Source organism: Brachionichthys hirsutus, chromosome 5, assembly GCF_040956055.1.
Source record: "Brachionichthys hirsutus isolate HB-005 chromosome 5, CSIRO-AGI_Bhir_v1, whole genome shotgun sequence".
Classification (NCBI taxonomy): Eukaryota; Metazoa; Chordata; class Actinopteri; order Lophiiformes; family Brachionichthyidae; genus Brachionichthys; species Brachionichthys hirsutus.
The window spans coordinates 2,871,173-2,895,690 of record NC_090901.1 but is presented as its reverse complement, the minus strand read 5'-3'; the positions used below and the strand labels follow the sequence as shown (position 1 = coordinate 2,895,690).

The 24,518-nt window shown below is 41.4% G+C and overlaps 2 protein-coding genes across 2 annotated transcripts; both read right to left on the bottom strand.

Annotated features, from left to right (window-relative positions):
• Positions 1-792: 792 nt before the first annotated feature.
• On the bottom strand, positions 793-8,057 carry LOC137893886 (high-affinity choline transporter 1-like). Its single transcript, XM_068739339.1, has 8 exons — positions 7,874-8,057; positions 7,639-7,752; positions 5,321-5,476; positions 5,048-5,196; positions 4,704-4,850; positions 3,839-3,992; positions 2,590-2,807; positions 793-2,483 (listed from the first exon to the last, which is right to left on the bottom strand). Exons 1-8 carry the CDS (start codon positions 8,055-8,057, stop codon positions 1,983-1,985), a joined length of 1,623 nt encoding a protein of 540 aa, XP_068595440.1. The 3' UTR covers positions 793-1,982.
• A 4,632-nt stretch (positions 8,058-12,689) lies between these two features.
• On the bottom strand, positions 12,690-20,280 carry LOC137893807 (high-affinity choline transporter 1-like). The gene is made up of 10 exons (XM_068739244.1): positions 20,217-20,280; positions 19,900-20,018; positions 18,153-18,342; positions 17,918-18,031; positions 17,273-17,428; positions 17,042-17,190; positions 16,600-16,740; positions 15,927-16,080; positions 14,709-14,926; positions 12,690-14,134 (listed from the first exon to the last, which is right to left on the bottom strand). The coding sequence occupies exons 3-10, from the start codon at positions 18,334-18,336 to the stop codon at positions 13,619-13,621; spliced, it is 1,632 nt and encodes a 543-aa protein (XP_068595345.1). The 5' UTR covers positions 18,337-18,342; positions 19,900-20,018; positions 20,217-20,280; the 3' UTR covers positions 12,690-13,618.
• Positions 20,281-24,518: the final 4,238 nt, after the last annotated feature.

Genomic DNA, 24,518 nt, shown 5'->3' with positions numbered 1-24,518 from the left:
TGCTACGGGTAAGGTGGCCGGGGGCAGGGCGCAAAAGCCGGACTGGATTTCTACACGGGATTCCCGCACAGGAGACGCGCCACTCCAGTCTGGCGCGTCTCTCCTGGATATACTGACGTGGTTTCTTTTGTACAGTTAGTAGTATCGATCATAAATATAAATACATGAAAAATAAATGTCACGTTTTTATTCACAGATCTGAGACGGGTAGCTTTTCAAGATCGAGTTTTTTTTTTTTTTTTAATTCTCCAAAAAAAGAAGCGAAAAACAGGACGACGTCGGTTCGCTTCTGTTTTCATGTTTGCGCACCGGCAGGTCACAGACTCCGACTAAAACCTGACATGGAGTTCCTCATTCGTGGACTGGCAGCTCAGTCCTCGGCGTTCATTCATCTCACGGAAACAACAGTGACGACAGCGTCCAATGGGCGTGTCCTGCACGCAGCTTCAAACGTCGTCAAGCATCACCTTGCGTGCAGGTGTGCGACAGAAACGGTATTAAACAGATACTTGATTGTTTTAAATTCTCAACACCGTTTCTAAATTACATTACTGGTTAATACCGTAGATAAAATGTAATTTTAAACCTGGACTTAAAATATTTTGATTGTAAAATAATAATAAATAAAATTGAATTACAGCATTGTAATCAATCGAATGAATTTGTGAAATATATTCAAGCACACATTGTCTAGCCAGAATTTAATAGACTTTATGATATTCGTTTTGTATATTAATCGCTAGCAACAAAAACCAAACAAAAACGAAATCCCGAACAAAATCCTTATTTTGATAATTTATTTATTCTTTCTTAAATCCGTTTACAGAGACAACCCAAGACATAAATGTTCGATATTTTGTGCAGCGATGGAAGGAAGTTGCTTAGGAATGAATGTGCGGCACTTTAGACAGGAGGAAATGAAAAATAACTGTAGACCTGGGTTTCATTCGTTTTATAAAATGAGCAAACTCTCAAATCGAACTGCAGTTTAGAATTTCTTCAGGACAGACCTTCTCGTGAGGGAGTCAGTGCGATTCAGACTAAATACGCACTTTTACTGTTAAATGTCTCCCTCTACTGATAGAAACGGAGAATTGCAACAAGCATGTCGAATTAAAACTGTCACTGGAAATCAGATAATCGCTTACAGATAAAGGAAGAAATACTTCTGGGTGTTAAAGACAAGAAAGGATAATTTTATAATTTGAATAGCAAATTTTCTGTAAACAGACAGAATTTAATTCCCAAATACATTTTAAAAGACACAAATTTCATCAAATACAAACATGAAAGATCAAACATTTTTTTTATGAATACATTTAATCAGAAGAAATTAATTAGAAAATGACTTATCCCCACCAGAACACTGTAAAGTAAATGCATCATTATGTTTCATCCATCCATTCCTCCAAAAACACTGGCATGGATATTTTATATACTCTGGAGAAAAGGACCAATCTTAAGAGTCAACTTAAAATCCATTTTCCATGAAAAGTTATAGAAAAGTCAAACAAAATATTGAAAAGGTACAATCACGGTGCATTTATTTGTAAATTAATTTTACATCTAGCAAGCAGCAAAAAAAAAGGAAAACACTTCAAATACCTTCAACAACCTTTCCATGGAAACAAAAAACCAAACATATTTTTGCCATATATAGTACTATATATATACTGTATATATGTACTATATACAGTCATAGCCAATAGTCCACCGATGGTTTCACGAGTATTGCTTTGTCTTTCCAGTTTTTCATATATTGCCAAGAGGTAAAATAGCCCTAAGAAAGTATGATAATGGGTAATGGTGAAAAAAATACCAACAGTGTTGAGCTCTGTTTATAAAAGATAGAAAGTATTTAATGTCCTTTTATTTTCTCTTAAAAATATACATTTATGTTTCTGCAGTCTATCATTATACACTACAGAAACTGCATAATGTATGCAGGAATGAAGAAGACTGGTAAGAATTTGCATAGAAATTCAAGACAAGAGTTGTGTCATATAAACACGTTCCTCCTCCTCCTCCTCAGCCTCCATTTTCTGTTTGAAAACTCCCAATAAATCCCACGACTGAGGAATTAAATGCTGACGGAAACCAACATCCATCATTTTGGACACGGTAAGAATACATACCAAGGAGCAAAGCATGGCCAGGGTCCTGTAGGGAAAATGCTGAGTGATAACTCCGTCCTCCTCCCTCCAGCCAGGAAACAGGAGGACAGGAGGGATCCCAAGCATGGACTCCCCACTCAGCAGACGGAGCAGCAGTCCGACTACGTAGCCGCAAATAGCACCGTAGCTATTAGCACAGCTAAAGAACAGAACACAGATAAACTCTGGGAGGATAATGCAGTACAGGAGTTCTGTACTCAGCAGCCAGAGGGCAAACACACTTTCTCCACTGAAGGCCAGGCCCATTCCTGCCAGTCCGACCAGCAGCACGCAAATACGGATCACCCACTGCAGCTCGCGCTCCGAGGCCTGCAGGGAAGCAGAGAGTAAAGGGATGCGAAAAATATTTATTTTGCACAATGCTGACCCCCCCCCCCCCCCCCCCCCACGCACGCACACACACACGCACACACACCTGCTTCCTCAAAGTTGACTTGTATATGTTTTGTGTGAACATAGAAGCTGACGACAGAAGAGCAGAATCCATAGAAGACATCACTGCTGCAGCCACAGAGCCAATGCCCAACACTGACAACCAGGTGGGGGTGAGGTACTGCAGGGCCAGTGGCAGAATCTTCCCCGCCTCCCCTCGTTCAAAAGGAGCGGGTAGACCATACGCTGTCTGGTTCCAGTCTTAGAGGGCGAGAGAGAGAGAGATTGGATACTTGCATGTCTGAATATATTTTGTATTACTGTATTTTCCGGACTATAAATATTTTTTTTCATCATTTGGCTGGTCGGGCGACGTATAGTCTGGAAAATACAGTACTTTACGCCTCCTTTTTGGCTCGTGGTGGAAAAAGGGAACTCGCATAAACCGGTGATACTGGATTTGAACGAAAGTTATTGATTTAACAAACTAAGTCAAATGAGGAACAACCAAATGAATGAAGAAGGCAAGGGCCAGCGGGTTCTGCTCAAATCAAAGAAATATCGCTCTAAGGCTGCAAGCTCAACTAAATCACTTATCGATAAATCCAATAAAAGACAAACACAAAAACCCGTGAACCGAGTGTATCTAAACAGTTTCAACTAACAAATGGGATTTTGGGGAAAATTGGGACAAATGGGCTTGTCTTTTGAATGTTCTGTATATTTATTGAGCTTTTATTTTATTTTATATGTTTTTGTTTTGTTTCTTTACTTTATTTTACTTTGGTTTGATTGTTTTCTGGTTCATTGATTTTAATTACACTGCTGTGTCCAGCACTTCGGTCGACTTTGTTGTGTTAAAGTGCTTTACAAATAAACTTGGATTGGATTGGATATGGATCCTGAATAGGCTCTGTGTTTTTGCTTGTTTGAGTTTATAAATTGTATCTTTGCCAAACAACAGAGAATAATTTCACAGCAAAACAAATTGTCATTTTATACTGCACATTTTTCAGTCAAAAAGCATGAGAATATTTTGTAAGGATCTAACTAGCCGACATTAGCAGAGAGGAGTGTCGGCTAAATTTGAAGTAAAAAAAAAAAACGTACATATTATTGTTAAAATTGACATTAAGCTGTGGCTCAGTCGGTAGAGCGGGCCGTCCAGGGACCGATAGGACAGCGGTTTGAATCCAAGCTCTGACTCGCTAAGGGGCAAAAAGTGCTATACTGTATAAGTGCAGTCCACTTACTATGATATATCTATATCTACAACACAAACTTTGATCTACCTGCTGTGGCAGCCACGGCTCCTATGACAACTGAAGGGATTCCCATAATAAAAACTGCCACGGCAGCAGCAAAGCAGGTGATCTGAGCCTGAGCAGAGGAGGCTGCAGAGAGGATCCTCTGGTACAGAGCCTGGTAGGCCAGGGTCCCCAAAGACTGCAACACACAGCCGCGCACAGAAACCACAAGCTTCAGCAGGGTTGCATCTGCTGCAGCATAGTTAACAAAAGAGATTTTGAGATCAGCAAATAATTGACTCGGCTCAAACACAGTTTTGAATGATTAGCTGCTTCTTATTAGTCACTGTAAGTGTTCCTCCTGTCCTGTTGTTTTGTTCAAATGTAAGAGGAGAGGAGAAAGTTCTTCTTCTTACAAACAAAAAATGCTTCTAAATTTAGTCTTTTCATGGTAACTTCCCCGATTTTCATTACAGAAACCGCTCAACAAAAGGAAAGCCAGCACAGGAAGAGACTCAACAACACCAATAACTGTGTAATAACCATGTAAGGAAAAAGAATTCCACTGAAATAAACATGAAGTTAAAACTGCTGTGGAGAACTCTGGGGATGTTGAACACACAAACATGCACAGAAGATATTTTCCTATTGTACAAATCTATTGTAAAACATTGTTCACACAGTAACAGCAGCTGAAACGGCTCGAGATAGTCTGAACTCAAGTAAAACTCAAGTGCAGTACTAACAGGTGTTCACAGATCATATGACATGTCACAGCAGGAAAACCGGTAACACAATTCCCTTCAGCCTCTCCGGGTTGGATGAATAATTGAACGTTTTCCTTGTTGTATGCGATACCAGTATTCTGTGGATACAACTTAGGTTGTGATCTTTCAATGACATTACTAACCAATAGCATCATTTCATCGATCCATTTTCCTGCATCTGCCAGCTCCAACTTTCCTAACCATGCATTTGCATTTGACTGGTTGAGATGTGCTGCTGGTGAGACGCCAGTAACTGCAGGACTGAGGGCCAGAAAAGGAATACAGAGAAACTGAAACGAAAAGAAAAAACACGTGTTTAATATCAGCTTAGATTTCTTGTAGTACTTAATGAATCATGAATGCATTTGTCAGAAAGGTTGTTATTTTTGTGGTCCCCTCGCTCCTCTGAGTCATTTCATCACTGGCATTGTGCCCCCCCCCCCCCCCCCCTTTCTCTCCCTCCCACTGCATTTCCTCCATTTCTCACCAGGCTGAAAAACATGAAGAAAAGCTGGATAACATCAGTGTACGCAACAGAGTAGAGACCCCCTAAAAAGGTGTAGAGGATAGAGATGCCCGCTGAGATAAAGATGGAGATGAAAGAAGACAGCCCAAGAATAACACTCATCGTTCCCCCTGAAAGAAAGAAAAAAAGAAAACACAAAATAAAATAGAAATGTCACGTGGGATTCATCATCATCATCACCATTTTGATATTAAGGGTGGCGTATATGAAGACGAGGATTGATGTGTGCCTTACCTAGAGCAGCAAGGATGCAAGATACCCACAAAATATCACTGACCAAAGCAGGGAGGAGGAGTGCTGCGGTAAACATGTTGCCATAGCGATGCTGAAATGGATCCAACATAGTCAGGTAGCGCTTTGACCTCATAGGTTTGGCAAAAAACATTCCTCCTTAAGAAATAAAGCACAGGTAAAAAGAACTGTTGGAGGGAGACAAATGTAAAACCATTCTATAAATGAAACGTGGGGATAAAGGCTATTCCTTTTAAGGCGAAAGGTAGAACAGGGGTCACCTCCTTTTTTACTTAACGGGTCAATCTTTGTTTTGGTGTGTGAGCATGTCATGCCATTTCTGCACGACAGTTTGTCTGTGAGGAATGTCCAAGCCGTTTGAACAACAGCCTTGATTGGAGGATTATTTAGATGATATTGTTCTGCAAAAACCGAGGCGCAGAGGCCACGACATGCACGATGAAAGGGCAATGAGACAAAAAAGAAAAAAAGGAGAAAAGTTGACAGTCAAAACAGAGCTCTCAAGACATCCATGCCTCCTGTATTTATTCTGACAGCAATAAGCTCTGTAAGGTGTGCCTGGTGACGGTAGCAGGAATTTAAGATAGGAACACTGAAAATAAATGAGTTCAAATCCCAGTATGAGCAATCTACTTGCACAAGCACAATCCCCTCACGTACATTTCCCCTTTGTCTTCATACTGTAGCACAAGCACAAGGAAGGCCGTTAACAGGACAGACAAAATGGACAAAATTGCAGGTATAATTAGCACGAGCTCAGCTACAGGCTCCTGCCGGGTCGAGTGGGAGCCAGGAGCCACTTATATGTGGTGCGAGAACACATTGTTGTTTCAACACACAGCCCTCAACGGAGGAAGATTGTTGCTACTCTGGATCCCTGGACCAGGCAGAAAAGGTTCAGAACACATGCACTACTGGACGACTAGAGGGATAGCAGCCATTGCTAACGCTCTGGCTGGGACGACCCACACAACAGCAGGGGGGGGGGGGGGGGGGGTGGGACACACGTTCAAATAGCGCCTCGCCTGATGACCGTCTGAGAAAAACCCATCAAGGATTTAGAATTAACAGAACATTCAGGGTTATCCAGTCATTTCATTTATACCAGCCTCTCCAGATATCTGTAGTGCTGTTAACCACATGAGCTGGTATATGTGCACCTATTTTCTGGGCGCCTGGGCTTCAATAAAATGCTTAGGCCCTCTGAATTCAGTGTTATGTAAATACTCTCATGATACAGGTAATAATATAAGGTGAAGGGCTGCTTAGTTTGCCATTTGTGTTGCAAAAAAAAATAATCAAAAATAAATGCTTAACTTATGTTTGTGCTTAGCTCTTTCAAGCACCTCCTTGAATCTAACAGGATGGCTATTATCTATGAAGTCCCAGATAGGTTGGCATCATGCATCCTTATTGATAAAATAGGCCAACTCTTCATCTCCATGCAACATTAAAAGTTTCGACAGCGGGGCAGCCTCGTGACAAAGTGCTTAGCTCTGCCCGTCGGTCATTTTCCAGTCCTGTTGTTGAATGTTAAGCTCAGAAAGAGTAAATATTTGCACTAAATAAAAATGTAAGTGTATGGGATCTGTGTCTGATGATGGTTTGACTGAGTTCTAAACAGAATGCAGCATGGTGGGCTGTTTATCTCAGAGATTAGAACCAACGCCCGTGTAATGATGACCTTAACTCAACCCGCTGCCTTGTGTCACCGATGGCGACTATGAAACATTTTCATTGATGAATATGTGTTAAACACAATTTGGTCTTTCTGTGAGCCACTTTTCCACACTTGTATTGCCTTAACTGCAAAAAAAAAAGTTTGTCTCATGTGAAATGATCATCCAGCCTTTTCACTTTGAACTCACTGCACAAATTACGTGCATTTGTACTTCTACACGTTTTCCCTGATGAGACTGAAAGTTTGTCAGTGTCATTTGAAATCTTAATGACAAAAAAAGAATAAAGTATTTTTGTGGAACTCAACAGATGGCCATGGCGGTTCTTAGATCAACTCTGCTGTCCATGTTCATGTGTTGGATAAGCATCCTTGGTCTGAAGACACCCACATGTCAAAATATATTTACAGAGATATCGACAGTGAAAGTAAATCCTGTATTCAGATTTGAGTTTATCTAACAATCAAAGACACATTAATACAATTTCTGTCTCTTTTTTTTTTTTTTTGTCATTTGAGCTTTCCAGCAAGACGCATGATATATCAATGTGCTGTAGCTTGCATTCTGATCCTCTGCTGTGTGTTTTATTGTAAAGAAACTTCATTGCTTTCAGGTACTTACCCACAACCAAATTAATAAAAAAGGCAGGCGGCGCTATAGCCCAGATGAGACCTTGTTTGGGAGAATAAACGACCTCAGCAGTTCCCAGAATGTAGCCCCCACCAACCCATGTTGCTGAAACACAGAAAATAATAGATTCAAATAATAAGTAACAAAACACAGTGAAAACAGCACGAAGCTCACGCAAGAAGGAGCACACATCAAGTATTAATGACATTATGGGATAATGTTTTACCTGTCGTGGTGAAAACCCCAACCAGGACACTGATGTTTCGGCCACCCACGATGGTAACTTCACTTTTGGTACCAGCACAGGACTTCTCTGCTTTCTTCGATTTACGAGATGCCCAGATTCCAATAGCCAAGACGCCGACATAAAAAATGACCACGACCACCAGTCCAGGGACATTCACGGCCATGATTGTCTGGTTACACAAAGAAAAACATCTGGCTGTACTGAGCATCGAGTCTAGAAGGGCAGCGGGACTGAATCGTGACTCTTCGTTGATCAGTTTGACAGAAATCCTCAAAACCGCAGAATCAAGTTGCTGTAATTGTAGAAATGAAGACCATTGAGTACATAGAACAAATCTGAATAAGATATCTCATCAATTGCTTTTGTAATAGAGTTTTTTAATTTGTAAAGGCACTTCGTGGACAGACGTAGTTTTGAAGATTTTTTTTTTTCTTGACTGGGAGTCTGACCCATGTCAGAATGTTCAAACCCGACACATTGAATCACTAGTTTTATAAAGTAATAATAACTAAAAAAATATATACAATTTTGAATCGTCCTTTTTGTCCCGGGTTGAATGTGCCCCTCTAACAATACCGCTCGCCCCAGCCAGCCCCCCTTAGTAAAATTGGTCTAGAACCGCCACTGCTGACCTGCATGGTCCTTGGCTAACCCTAACCCTTCATTTGCATACTCAAACACTTGATTAATCCAGACACTCCTTTGGATTATGAAGTGTCGATAAAAAGGTGAAAAGAACTATATATACTGTCTGAACATAGAGGAGACCCCTCCTCCAGGATGCCGCGTCTGCTGAAGAGCCCAGCGCTGTATTTCATTACCAACTTTGTAAATACCGAAAAACACTCAGTAAACTTGATTAGTTTTGTAAATCCTGACCCATTATTGACTTCACACAGGCCCATCGACAGGGGGGGGGGCATATGGTTCCTGCTTGTCCCGGGCCCCAGAAAGTCTGTCGACGGCCCTGGCTATTCACCTTTAACACGAGATAACAGAACCGAGGGAAAATGGAAAACTCCAACATGTGTTAGCTCCAGCACACCACAGTGCTCGCTACCAATCAGGCTGCATTCTCTGAGAGTTTTTCTAGTTGTTGTTTATTTATATATATATATATATATATATATAAACTAGAAAAACACTCAGAGAATGCAGCCTGATTCTACTGAAAGTCAGTAGATAAATAGATCTATATATATATAGATCTATTTATCTACTGATGGAAATGTTGAGACCTCAGTACTACTGATTTAGGGTACAGAAAGTCCAGGGAGGCAGAGAGTGGTAAGAATTAACGCAGCTGGAGAGAAAGAGAGAGAGAGAGAGAGAGAGAGAGAGAGGGGAACGTCAGCTGCGCAACAACAAGGGCGTAGAACAGTTATCCGATAGGGACACAATGATGTCTCTGTGGCTCAGTGTCCAACCCGAGCACCACCTTCACCGCTGGATAGCATCGAAATAAAACACGATGCGTGACTGATGTCATGCTTTTTACTTTAAGCTGCGCACTTTCTTAATAACAGGCGCAAGAGAAGGACGCGCTGTTTTAATTAACAGGACTGAGCAGTTACTTCTGAATCACATCATAGAGACTGAAAACAGGACAATAAATACATTTATAAATACATTAAAAAAAAGTCCGCAAATAAACTCGCGTATAAACAGGATACAAAAATAAACTCTCTCAAACTTACGATTTTCAGGAAGCAGACATCGAAACGAGAAGGCTTGTCCGACTGTTGACCGACACAGCGCACTGCTGTCAGTCGTATGTCTCTCTCTGCTGATGTGTTCAACGCCCCACGCAAGTGTGGGAATTTACAAGACATCTGTCCTACAGAGATAAAGAGCTGTTTACTCGCTTATCTGAAAACTGTATTTTGTCAGCGTTTTTTTTATTTTATTTTTTTGCAGATTGTATGTATCAATTAAATTTCAACTACAAAGTGTACGATTGATTGAAGTCAATTTTAAGCATGTTTTATTTTTAATTGATTTGTATTTTAGAGAATATACACTAAAGCCAACTTGCTTTGTGAAAGATTTTTGTTTGATTTGATTTGGAACCCCCCCCCCCCCCCCCATCAGCAATTATTAAGAGTTGCCTGGGTTTAGCGACAGACACTATTTGATAATTGGAATTGAATTGAATTGATAAAGAGTCTTGCAGGGTCACCAGCCGAATTGTCTGAACACAGCGGTGTCTGGACAATGGGGTGTTTCGACATAGGTGTGTCTGAACAATGGGGTGTCTCAACAATGGGGTGTCTGAACAATGGGGTGTCCCGAGCAATGGGGTGTCTGGGAATAGGTGTGTCTGAACAATAGGGTGGCCGAACAATGGGGTGTCTGAGCAATAGGGTGGCTGAATATAGGGGTGTCTGAGCATTGTCGTTATCCCCAACATGCCACATCAAGTAATGTGACCTTAGATGAGTCAAGAATGTTTGAAGACCCTGGGAGGTTTGTCAAGACCTGGATGTTGCCTGAAGCTGTAATGTTAACCACAGCAGTCAGTTCTCACAAGAGTTCGGCGCCCACAAAAATGTGCATTTCTTGAACCCCAAAGCAGTACTCTCTAGCAGGTTAATCTGTAATCACCTGCAATGAACACATGCAGGAGAGTCAGCAAAACATAGAACAGGGCAGAGGCAGACAGAATCCAGGTAGAGAAAGACAAAGCTCATAGTCAGGGACAAAAGTCTGAAGCAAAATCCAGGACTGGGACAGGACAGGAAATCTGAATCAGTCAGTCGACACCCAGGAGGCAGTCAAAAAAATAAACGGAAAGCCAAACATACAGGACAATGAACAAACTGGCACTGGGTGGATGGTGGAGAGCAGTATAGGTGGAGGGTTGATTGGGGACCAGAGGCAAGCTGGGGCAGCAGGTGAGTGGCGTTGGCTTGATGAGAGGGAGTAGCTAGCAAACAGGTGAGGAAGAGGAGGGGAAGGTGGAAAAGTACTGGGACTTTTGCATAAATTATGTGGGGAAAATACAGACTATGACAGTGCCTCTGGGCACAACAGTGGGAGATCCATTTGCAAGTCAGCGTCAGCATCCTAGCGGCTTATCTCCACATGGTCAGAGGTCAAATTTCCATCAGGAAGTCAGGCAGACCATCTACTTCCACTGTGAATTAGATAATTCCAGATAATCTTCTTAAAGTTCTGTATGTGTACCGGCAAACGGCACTCTGAAGCATGTAACTGGATACTGGAAAAGTTATATTGTTTATTTAATACTTTAAGACTGCAGCATGTGAAATCAATCAAGGATGCACAATTTGTTATTCTGACAAAGACTGCACAAAACCCATGGAGAAAGCAGATCAGAAAAAAGTATATGCTGCAAGATATTTTCTGAACTTAAAAACAGAACATGGAAGTAAATAAAAAAAAATCTGCATAATAATTTAAGACATTTCTCTGTCATAACTGAACAAGGAAGTAACTTTAAAAAAAAAGATGTAAGCCTCTGGTCAACTACTACACTACCCTTCCACTGCAACTCATCATTCACCTCTCTATATTAAAAAAAGGCCAAAATGGCCCCACTATAGTAGGTAAATGAGAGAAAATTAGAATGAATATCTGGATTGTTTTATATTTCCAATCATTGGATACCTAAAATTAGATAAAAGAAAATGTGATACTTTTTTTTCAGTCCCCATCTCTTGAAAACAGCGAACACTGCTATCAGGTCTGGTAAAAGGCATGAAAACATCAGATTAAATGTTATTATTTTATGTCATCATTCTTGTGTCACTCACAAGAATCCTGTATGTGAATAGTACCTAGTGGAGCGGGCCAAAAACGCATCACATACGTGGCGGCTGGGAAACATGAATGTCAAGCCTTTTAACTTGTTTTCTATTGATGAATGGAACCATTATGAACCATAATTCCTGTATTGGATTAATTTGTTTGTGTGTTTGTAACATGGCATGAAGCTGTACCTATCTCTGTTCACATTGAACGACCTCTTTCGCTGTCTCGATCAAATACAAGGCAAAAATGCTTAAAAAAGAATTGGTACAAGAAAATTTTAATAAATGTTCTAAATTCTTCAAGTTACATGTGCTTTACTTTCATGAACACCTACAGAATTACTCAGACTACTAACTTAGACAGTAGAGTCTGAAACTTGCCATGATGGTGGAGTAAATTCCTCCACTGTTCTTGGTCCAACAAGTCCCAAAATTCACAAACTGAGGGCTCCCTGTCAAAATGTTATTGTGCTCGCAAAATAAATTATTAGGATTACTTTGTATATTCAGTTACAATGGTTACACCACCTGCTAACAAAAGGAAGTACCAGTAGCATACAATATTTGCTTTGTTGCAAACAATTTCCAGCCTGAATACATCAATATGACGATATGCAGTTACAGTAGTAGAAGATTCACTTCATGTTCCCTGGAAGCACACAGGACAATGAAAGTGACACGCTAACCCACAGTATGTGCAATGTCTGCAAATTCAAAGCTGTGTTTACCTCCAGGTGTCCGTGGGGGGGTTACAAGGATTCACTCAGTGCTGTCTGCAGCTTCATTATTTATAATGGAGTCAGGATCATGTTCATGAAACTAATGCTTTATATACATTTGCTGTAACTTGTACTTTGTTGGGAATTTTATGTCCTTCCACGTGCATTTGTGGAAAGGCAGCCACAGAGACCTCCGGCCGGACCAGAGCAAACATTTGCGACGACAAAATTACCGGTAATAACTCAGACGCACATGAAAAGGAAGAGCTGGAGTAGAGGTCGGTTGCAAAATGATTTCCAGAGGCAGCAGCAAGGGTAGAATTGATAAAGCCTTTAATAGCATCCCCTGTATGAAATTTTCCATTTGAATGTGTAGCATCTGAGCTATCAGCTGTTTGTGGACTAGTTAGGGTTAGACAGGAGATGAGCTGCAGCTAAAGTAGCTGATGGTGAAGACCGAGTGGCTTTAATGGCCAGTCTGAACTAATCTTATGCTGCATTTTATATCTCAATCACACAAAACAAAAATAACGGCACTGTTATCCAAAGGCAGCAGACGTTGTATGAGAGACTAAGTTTAGACAGCTTCTCAATGGAACTGACGCTTAAAAAGACAACAACAGAATTGCTGGTTGGTAGCCTGATCAGCTAACAAACATGAGACTGGCACAGAACAGTGTCCCTGAGAATATGTCCCTGGATACAATACGGAGGTAATCGCTTTTCTGCTCAGCATCCCGACTCTGGGCACAATTACCTCTCTTACCATTCTAGACACTTGATGAGTTTAAGTTTGTTCAGTTATTAAACTTGAGACAAAATCTTGTGAAACGTATCGTGTTCGTTGCTTGAATTGGCTGGGGCTACCTGGTTAGCACGACAGGTTCAGAGGGTATTTCTGCAACCAATACATAGACAGCCGTTACCAAATCTACACACTGATATTTCCTAGCTTTCTAAAAATATTTTAAACTAAACTAAAACTAAACAGAAGTTCATTTTATAAGGATTATGGCCATGTCAACCCTGTAAAATCAGGTCTTCATTTATTATGTTCCCTGATCTTGTTGGATCAGAAAGAATCAAACATTAAAATCACGTCATTTACAGTATGTGTACATAGTGTGTATAAGAAAATTGTGTATAAGGTGCAGAGAAGAAGGCTGAGAGGTACTGTATTTCTATAAAAACACGTTTTTGTGTACCATGGCTGAGGTTGAAGGAAATCCAAGCTATAATCTTGCACTAAGCATCATGTTCTCTTCATCCCGAGGAAGAGGTACCCCCTCCCCTTGATCCTGCCTTTTCTCTTTGAACACTCCCAGTAAATCCCATGACCGAGGAACTAGTCGCTGATGGAAGCCTGCCTCTGCCATTTTGGACACGGTAATAATACATACCAAGGAGCAAAGCATGGCCAGGGTCCTGTAGGGAAAATTCTGAATGATAACTCCGTCCTCCTCCCTCCAGCCAGGAAACAGGAGGACAGGAGGGATCCCGAGTATGGACTCCCCACTCAGCAGACGGAGCAGCAGTCCGACTACGTAGCCGCAAATAGCACCGTAGCTATTAGCACAGCTAAGGTGCAGCACACAGATGAGCTGTGGGAGGATAATGCAGTACAGGAGGTCTGTACTCAGCAGCCAGAGGGCAAACACACTTTCTCCACTGAAGGCCAGGCCCATTCCTGCCAGTCCGACCAGCAGCACGCAAATACGGATCACCCACTGCAGCTCGCACTCCGAGGCCTGCAGGGAAGCAGAAAGGGAAGGGACAATAACGGCCGAGTTACTTTGCGTTACGGCCGAGTGTGAAGGATGTAATGACATCTAACAGTTGGGTTTTTTTGTTTGCTAACAGCTTAAAAACCCTCTCCGGACACCCCCAAAAAGCGGCAGAAAACACAATGAAAAAGGCACCTAAGAGGGAACCAGTTTGTTTTTGCACTAGTTAATAAAATGCTGTGCAACATTACAGGGGAGACTATCAGGAGTCAGCGGGAGCATCTACTCAACATGCTTTGCAGGAAGGCTTGCCAATGGACGCAAATAGCAAAAGCATGCTCAGATCGACATGAGACTGCGAGAACTGAAAAGATCTATGAACAGCAAACAAGCCATTCGACCAAGCATGACTCCAGATCCCAAAAAAAATGGTGCCGTTTTAACAGGAACTGAAGGAATATTTTTAAAAAAATCACAGTGATTTAATTTTTCATGCACTCATACGTTCATGATAACTTAATCATTATCACACTCTTCCACTCCTGATAATAGATTGCCCTAGACCTGCACGCACGCACACACACACACACACACACACCTGCTTCCTCAAAGTTGACTTGTATATGTTTTGTGTGAACATGGAAGCTGACGACAGAAGAGCAGAATCCATAGAAGACATCACAGCTGCAGCCACAGAGCCAATGCCTAACACTGACAACCAGGTGGGGGTGAGGTACTGCAGGGCCAGTGGCAGAATCTTCCCCGCCTCCCCTCGTTCAAAAGGAGCGGGTAGACCATACGCTGTCTGGTTCCAGTCTTAGAGGGCGAGAGAGAGAGAGAAAGTGAGTAGGAGTTGACAGCCAGGGTTGAGAGGAAAATAAATAATGTGGGGGGGGGGGGGAACTTTTACGATGGGAGTGATGGTATCCAAATAGAAACGATAAATAAATGAAAAACTAGAAACCTGAATGCATGAAAACAGGCTTCAGGTTCAATTAATTTAATAATGACACTCCAAACAATCGGTTCTGAAAATGAAATGTGCTCTGAGACAAACGAAGATATTTCATAAGACTATGTACCAGAATAACTGACACGAGGAAGCAACAATCAGTCATATCAGGCCATTTGTGACATGCTGCACAAGCTAATCAGAACCTTGGCGGCCCAACCTTGTAACTTAAAGCCATGCGGATAAGTACAAGGCGTTACATGGACTTGCCCCGCCACCCATGTCGGACTTTCTTAAAAAAAGGGCACACAGCGGTTCCAGGACCAGGGCCTCCTCTAGAGGGCACTGTGAGGTCCCACTCAGAAAAACAGCCTTTGGACAAAATGCTCTTTCTGTAAAGGCCAGTAAGATCTGGAACAGTCTTCCACTCGCCATCAGGGGGCGTCCCACATTACAAACCTTCAAAACTCACCTCAAGCAGTGGTTGAAAGTAAACCAGTCCTGTAACCACTAGCTCTAAAGCTTTTAGGAATTTACTGTATTGCACCGTGTTTTTATTGTAACCTCTTGTTCGTTTTTAAGTCTTGTTGTGTTTTTCTTTTACCTGCCTAGGGACTGCGGATGTAAATTAGCATTTCTGCTAAAATCCGGCATATTTACATCTATTAGATTATTCTGCATTGATGTTCATTAATGTGCGCTGTCCCTATCAAATGAATGAATGAATGGATACGTATGACTTAAAGAGTCTGCCCCTGGTCTCTTGGTGTCAGATGCCACAGCACACCTTCAGAATTCTTGTGCACTACATTGCCCAAATGGGCCAGAGCTGCTCTGGTGACAACATTTTTATATTCATTGTACCTGCTGAGGCAGCCACGGCTCCTATGACAACGGAAGGGATTCCCATAATAAAAACTGCCCCGGCAGCCGCAAAGCAGGTGATCTGAGCCTGAGCAGAGGAGGCTGCAGAGAGGATCCTCTGGTACAGAGCCTGGTAGGCCAGGGTCCCCAAAGCCTGCGACACACAATAACAAGGAACAACAGTTTACATAACAGATGCATCTCCCACTGGACACTTTCAACTGGTCAAACACAATTCCATCTAATAAAATGAATACATGCTGCTCTTCATTTTATAGCCCTTCCAGAGACCTGTTGAGTTCCAAGTTAGATTAATGGGAACATTTTAAATGGATAGGAGGGCAAAAATTCAGTGCAAACGTTCACCTTAAAGCTAAGCTAGCGTGAATACGGGGTTCACACACTCTAAGTCGAAGAGAAAAAAATCATGCCTTTAGTGGAAAATAAACTGTGTAATGCAGCCGCCCCACAGCAACCTACTAGAGGAAGCACTGAATGAAGCTTTGCCCTAAAAATCTCGGGGGGGGGGGGGGCAGTGAAACAATGAAATACATGTTTTTCCACAGTGCACGGGAAGTCCACACTCAAATTCTCTGGTTACATGTGTGGACATTAGGATGTAGTATTTGATTTGCCTCATACACAAACAGTAGCACAGAAGTTTAGTTCTAACCAAAAGAAGAATTTCATCAGCCCATTTTCCTGCATCTGCCAGCTCCAGTTCTCCAACCCATGAGTTCACATTTGATTGGTTGAGGTGGACTGAGGCGCCAGTAACTGCAGGACTGAGAGCCACGAAAGGAATACAGAGAAACTGAAACAGAGAAAGAGAAAGAGAGAGAAAAGTATTGTGATTTGTCCTGTATTCTTCATTTTTCATTTAATTTACAATTTGAATAAGTCGGAATTTCTGTTGACATATTTTGTGTCTCATGCAACTAAAATTCTTTGCTTAACACTAATTGCACAGCATGGTCATATGCTGGTATGGTAGCTATTACACAAAGACATCTTGTCTTCTAAATGACCTTGTGATAAACTCGTGGACCCATCACACACTCATTTAGTGCACTCCTTCTATATCTCCCTCCCACCGTGTTTCCTTCGTTTCTCACCAGGCTGAAAAACATGAAGAAAAGCTGGATGACGTCAGTGTAGGCCACAGAGTAGAGACCCCCTAAAAAGGTGTAGAAGATAGAGACAGCTGCAGAGATAACGATAGAGATGGTAGAAGACAGTCCAAGAATTACGCTCATTGTTCCTCCTGCAAAAGAAAAAAAATGTTTTAAACAAAAATTTTGATATTAAGGGTGGTGTATGAAGACGAGGATTGATGTGTGCCTTACCTAGAGCAGCAAGGATGCAAGATACCCACAAAATATCACTGACCAAAGCAGGAAGGAGGAGAGATGTAGTGAACATGTTGCCATAGCGATACTGAAATGGATCCAGCATGGTCAAGTAGTGCTTTGACCTCATAGGCTTGGCGAAAAACATTCCTCCTTAAGAAGCAGTGGGCATGAAAAGAAAAGGAAAATATATTAAAAACAGCTGTACTCTATATCCTGATCCCAATCTCTCTTTTTAACCACACCCTTCATTTTTGAGTGCCCCTATCTTTTGGCTCGCCCCAATAAAACAGCATTAAGAGTGATTGAAATTGCTTATCTCGGAAATGGGATACCACTCATCACGGCATCAAGTTACGTTCAGGTAAAATGAATCAACACAAGACATTTATACAAGGAACAAGGAACAAGGAACCAGTAAGGTCATCGCTCCCACAGCAGTTTGGGAGATTTATTTTGTTGTTTATTGAATTAGATCTCTGTGTCTTTAAAACATAAAAGTATTATAGACTAGGGACAAATCACCTTCACCCTATGCCCTCTCTGCATGTTCATACATTTGCATACTTCCTGACCATCTGCACCAGATATATCTCTGTTGTGGTTTACTATAAAGAAGCCTCATTTGTTTTGTGCACTTACCCACAACCAAATTAATAAAAAAGGCCGGCGGCCCTATAGCCCAGATGAGCCCTTGTTTGGGAGAATAAACGACCTCAGCAGTTCCCAGAATGTAGCCCCCACCAACCCATGTTGCTGAAACACAGAAAATAATAAATGCAAATATTAAGTAACAAAACACAGTGAAAACAGCACGACGCTCACGCAAGAAGGAGCACACATCAAGTATGAATGACATTATGGGATAATGTTTTACCTGTCGTGGTGAAAATCCCAACCAGGACACTGATGTTTCGGCCACCCACAATGGTAACTTCACTTTTGGTACCAGCACAGGACTTCTCTGCTTTCCTTGATTTACCAGATGCCCAGATTCCAATAGCCAAGATGACGATATAAAAAATGACCACGACCACCAGTCCAGGGACATTCACGGCCATGATTGTCTGGTTACACAAAGAAAAACATCTGTGTTTAGTGTGATGGGTTGGGATGTTGACTGAGATTTAAATATACCAAAGTTGTGGAAGCTCTTTATGAGACTGTAAAGGCTGATCCTTCAGAACTCAGTACAGTGGCGCTGCTCAAAGTCGGAGCAAATAACAGTGGCATTAACAATGGATGCACACACACACACACACACACACACACACACACACCAGAGAGAGAAAGAAAGAGAGAAAGAGAGAAATGGTCAGACCAGCCTGAGGACCCTAATGTTACATCCTCTATAATTTTCTGGGATTTTTTATTTATTTTTTGGCAGTCATGGGGGACTTTGGATTTTTCAGTTAATTAAAAACACATTTCCTCGGGAAGGTTACAGAGTTTTAAGATCCAGTGTTTTTCCACCAGGATTTTGACTTTGTCAAGCTTCCCCCCCCCCCCCCAAGTCAGCTTTCAAAACAGTGTGTTGACTTTCATATCGGGAAATACAGCATGTGTCAAATCTTTTGTTTCACACTCCATAATCATGCAGTAGGTTTTGATGATTTCTTGGAAAGAAATAGCTGTAGAGATTATACAATATACTTATTTTTAGTTTGAGTTTAAATACAAATTTCATTGAATAAAATAAAAAACAACAACAAATAAATTAAAATATAGTTTCCATTAAAAGACATCCATCCATTTTCTTCCGCTTTTTGATTACAGACCTACGCAGGAGTGACTGGATGGTTTAATTTAGTGTTGGTAATGACCCAAAACCACCAAAATAGTAGTGTAGAAACAGTTTTTATAAAAAAAAAGGTTTAAAATTAAAAACATGATCAAAAAACATAACTAAATATGACTGTAATTAATTAATCACATTTAAAGTGACCCATACTGATAATATTAGAATCATTGTAGAATTTTTACTATATCAGATATCGCCATGTTGCCAGACATAATTTAATTTAACCACTAGCATTCAGTTACTAAAAGCTGATTGATCAAAGTATTCCATCATTCATTCATCTTCTTAAAGGGGGGGCCGCCAGCCCACGCAGGGCCACATAGTAGCATTATGCTATCTGTATTCTCAGCTATTTGGTGCCTGTCTCTTTAATCCGTTTAATCCAGGAGTTGTTGTAAAACGCAAACGCATGTTAGATGTGTGGACATTCATTGTAAAGAGATTAGATTTCCATTTTCATTTTGTATATTGAATTAATTCTGAAGTAAAAAATATATATCTCTGCTTCTATTGTGTTCCGAGTTGTTTTGATCAAGAACGGAAAGTGCCTGTCGGGTTACAGACATGTTAGCCACGTCTAAGTAAACATCTGCTTTTTCTTTATCATAAAAAATAAGTATTGTTAAAAAATAAAAAATAAAACTCGCTATTTGGCTATTTGGACAATGCATTGAGAAAGAGACGAATGTGAGCAGAGCGCAACTCCTTAGAATGAACAATGGTCAGATGGATGGATACGCGAGGCGTGTTCGGTAACGTTACTAAAATGATCGTGACGGTGAAAACGTGCCGTCCCGTGTGAGAGGAGCTTGTTCGAACTTACCTTTCCGTAAACCCGGAGCGTTCCGTTCCGGAGATGTGTTTATCTGCCGGCTGTGTTGGGTCTCAGTATCTCGAAAGTCGGTCTGAAACGTGACACCTGAAATGATGTCGCGTTCAGCGCTGCGAACGCCGGGAACGCGTGAAAACGTATATGAACAGATAGTAATAATAGTTGCTACGCCATTTGTTCATCACGACATTACTAATACGTATAAAAGAGGTACGGCAGACCACGTAAGGTATCCCGTAATTTAAGACGACAGAGGCAATGAGATAACTCGAGCTGTATCGGGCCGCTGGTATCGTTGTAGAACTCACGTTTGTTCTTGAATGCCTCCTTGAAAATGATCTCTCCCTTTGTCTTTGTCTCTCTCACAGAGCATCAAACGTTTTGTTGCACAAAGCTAACAGGGTAGCATGAAACGTGTTGAGAGGAAAAAAAAAAAAAAAAAAAAAAAAAAAGATCCCAAATAACAGCCAAAGATTTGAGATGAGTCAAACGGAAAGCTACCAGGAAGCCATTATCCTCCAGCGCTGTCGTAGTCCAGAACTGCAGCCTTACCTGGAGGGCCGAGAAGTAAAAGGTGTTCTGTGCTCAGATGTCTGGCCAAGGCAAGGAAACCTGAGCACTAACAAGACACGAGTCCAAACGTTAAGACTGGGACAAGACAAGACAAGACATACTGTATCTAAAGAGAGATTATTCAACGGTTTTCTGCGCTGGAGAGATGAGAGTGACCTTGATGGCCCTTGATGGATGGGCCTGCGTGTGGATCCGTGACAGGCTCAGAGCTCCACTTCGACTCAGGCACCAGCAAGGTGCAGATGGAACACTGGTATTATTAAAGATAAACTATAGTTTGACCTTTTCGGGTTGAAGATTGGCTCATACTCGGGCCGTTACTGTTCCTCCTACACATTAACGACATGAATGCCGCCTGTAACTGCAAATTGTTCCTGTTCGCTGATGACTCAGAACTCATGATTTCGGGAGAGGACAAAGTGCAGGTTGCAGCTCTGAGGTCACCAAAATCAGTACTTGTCTTACCGATAAACTGTCACTACACACAGAATCCATTCTTTTTGGGTCAAGACGCTCTCTAAGTGAGATAGTTGCAAGAGATTTCAAGGTCACAGTCGATAACACAGTAATCTCGAGCAAAGAAGAGATGATCTATTTGGGCTGTGTTCTTGACAAATACCTTCTGGCTTCTCAATCTGGGGCCCATGACCCCCCTTCGCCCTAGACATTTTGCCAGATGGCTCAGGGTAGAAGACAGAGTTAAACAACTCAAAATGGGATTGGCATTTAAAAGAGTCAATGCAGCTCTGCCCTCAGTCCCTGACTAAATACCTCCAAAGATTTAGTGACACCCACAGCCATAATACTCGAGGGAGCTCAAACAACAACCTGATTGCACCCTCCTATAAGACAAACATGGGTAAATCCTCCTTTTGCAATACTGGCCCCAAAGGGTGGAACTACTTGACTCCCGCATCAATGGAGTCATTTATTTGTATCGGTATTGTTACATGTCGGTCATTTATGTACTAAGGACTTTCAGCGGAAACAAGACCGCAATGACTTTTTTGAATGGTCCTCATGGGTGTTTGGCTGTACTTGTACTGAAATACATACTATTGTTTGACTTTACTTGTACTGCTCTAACATTCCATCTAATAAATATATTCATCATCATCATCAATCAACTCCCAAAACCTTTGACAGTTTTTAGAAGACACTTTCTTCAAGCAGCGGGACAGGAAAAGATCATTTTTATACAGGACAATGCACCATCACTGTTCGATAAATCTGCACCTGTGTTTATCATTAACTCACCAATCAGTAGCATGAGTGATGTCATGGTTCTTTTAATGCCATTTATAATAATTTCCCTTATAATCAATACTCAATATAATCATAAAGTATGTGACAATCGTATATCTGTTATATGCTGACTAGACTGAAGAAGTGATCAGGCTTGTATCTGCTCAAGGTTGGCGTCTTCATGTCTGGGTGATTTACGCATGTACACATTCTTATCTGCTAATAAAACCGGGGGGGGGCTGTTTCTCTGAGAATCGAGGACGCAGCGAGAGAGCAGCTTCCATTCTCCCTTGCCGAAAGAAATAATACTCGTCTTGTTTCTCGCCGCAAGTCAAGTAAATGTTTATTGGTGTTGAATCTTTGCGGTTGGTTCTGATTTTCTCTCCTGACCCGACAGTCACATGCATCAGTTTGTTCCACTACTTTACTAAGATGAAAGAAGAAGGACGTGGCCCCCTTCCTTACCTGACCTAAGCCATATTGAGAGCTCGTGGGCACTTCTTAAATGGGACATTTACCTCTGAAGCTGCGGTTGCTGCTGCACAAAAAGTTGATCAACAGATCAAGAAACTGACAAACTCCACGAATTCAAGACTTATGACTATCAAGACTATTGGAAATGCTTTTTCATCATTTATTTGTACATTTTGAGTTGTTTATTATTCTCACTCTAACGGATGAAAATAAATAAGTTAGATGGAAAAATGTTTCATTCAGCTGCCTAATAATTCTGGATACTAATAGTTGCCCAATAATTGTGCCTAGACAGATATTCTCCTAAGAAAGCCAAACCCTCACTTTTACCTTCTTAAATATTTAGGTTTGAGGTTTATGAACATCGTACATTGTTCAATAATAAAATCAATCCTCAAAAATACAACTTGGCTAATAGCATAACTAGTCGGCAGCTTTATGCGCCCTGCAGGTCACGCGTGTTGCTGGGGCCAAGCTGACCACAGGCGAGAGGCGGGGTACACCCTGGACGTGTCGCCAGTGCATTGTGCAGTCACACAGACAGACAACCACTTTCACCTACAGACAATTCGGAGTGATCAATTCATGGGAAACCGACGCAGCCACAGGGAGAAACTATAAACTCAACAGAGGTAAGAATCGATGTCGACATGACACACAAATATAGTGTTATGAGTTTTTTCTTAACTCTCATCGTTTTTTTAAAATCTCTTTCAGAGGTGTATGATCAATGAAGAGAACATTTGAAAGATTTAAACATTTAATAAAGCAATTCAGATACAAGTTGGTGAGGAAATCAGCGATGGGTCCGCTGCCTCTTGTGTTTAGATCCAGCACCCAAACAAAACAAATTCCTCGGGGGCTTATCTCTTATAGCCTGTGGAGTGTCCTTCCCTTGGGGGAGGGTGTAATGTGAAACAGACTCTGCTTACCTCGATCGGTATCTATGTGTAGTCTTCTCTTACTGTGATTTATCGTGATCAGTATAATCAATAAAACTAAATGTCGGGCAAACCTCCTCAGTTCATTGTGAACTGCTTCGATACATTACTTTGACTTTGTGAGTCACAGAAAATCGTTCTTTTCCAGATATTATTTACTTGCTAAATATAGCAGCTAGTTAAAACTGGAATGTGAGATTTCATTGCAGCGCAGCGAATCAGCACTGGAGCATGTGCCAAGTAAAGTGGGTCAAGCAAAACTCCTGGTTGACACTTAACTTGAAATGTTGTTTTTCTTTGACTGTGTTTATGGAGACACAAAGATATGATGCGTGTGTTCACACTACATGTACACTGCTTAGTGCTATACAATCCTGCAGGTAGGATGCAGCAAGTGATAATACCAGATGGATTGCTTATTAAGTAGATTAAATCCACCAAATACTGATAGTATAATGTGACTATACTGTTATTACATTCACAGAGATAAACGTGTTCAAGTCGTCAGCGATGTCTCAATGAGACGACTTTACAGTTAGCTTTTTATAGTGATTCCATGACAGAGTATTTTCAGTTGCCCAATTTCATGGTTGACTAAAATCATCATCAAATGTGATCCATAGGTCAGTTACAGAGTGACCGTATGTTTAAGGGACTTTTGGTAACTAAAAGTTTCTGATACTTCCAATGGAACAAGAATATGAAGAGGCATATAGCCTCCACCAAAAATGCCCATCAGCAGAGGGGATTCGAGGGTCAGACCTTTGGGGGGGGCTCAGCCCCCACAGGTGGAACGGATATTTGTGCATGCACAATGTTTTTGTTGGCAGCCAAACAACAATGTCAAAAACTTAATGAAAAACAAATAAATCAAGCTCATCGGGCCATCGATACAAAACCATATGTTTTCATCCTCCTTTGGAATCACGGCGTCTGGGTGGCACCGCTCACTCTGATGGCTCAGTGATCCAGGTAGTCTCAGGTTCAGGTAGTCTGTAACTCAAACGTCTCACAGAACTCTCCCTCCCCCTGTTTTAACACAGTGTCATATTTGACAAGATTCAACCTTCTTGGATTTTTGAGGAATATCTCAGAATAACATGAGGTTCCCACCTGGAACTGCGTTTTCTCAGGGAAGTGGCTGAGATTCAGGTGTGAGAAAGCAGCTGCAGGAGAATACTGCTCCTCCACTTCATCCCCTGGAACCTTCCTGATAAGTAAAACCTCCGCTTTATTATCAAAACTTTCCACCCACTCCTTAAGTAGGCTCACATGCAGCACTCTACTCAAGCGAGGCTGATCTGTGAACGTGAACGGGTGAACAGAGGGAGATAGAGAGGTTTATAATGTCAAAAACTGATTTATGGCTTTGACCTT

Coding starts and splice junctions, on each gene's coding strand:
- LOC137893886 (XM_068739339.1), bottom strand. CDS start 8,057: ATGGCCGTGAATGTCCCTGGACTGGTGGTCGTGGTCATTTTTTATGTC. Junction 7,753..7,873: donor TGGGGTTTTCACCACGACAG/GTAAAACATTAT, acceptor TCTGTGTTTCAG/CAACATGGGTTGGTGGGGGC. Junction 2,808..3,838: donor AGCCGTGGCTGCCACAGCAG/GTAGATCAAAGT, acceptor TCGCCCTCTAAG/ACTGGAACCAGACAGCGTAT.
- LOC137893807 (XM_068739244.1), bottom strand. CDS start 18,336: ATGGCCGTGAATGTCCCTGGACTGGTGGTCGTGGTCATTTTTTATATC. Junction 16,741..17,041: donor TCTTCATGTTTTTCAGCCTG/GTGAGAAACGAA, acceptor TCTCTGTTTCAG/TTTCTCTGTATTCCTTTCGT. Junction 14,927..15,926: donor AGCCGTGGCTGCCTCAGCAG/GTACAATGAATA, acceptor TCGCCCTCTAAG/ACTGGAACCAGACAGCGTAT.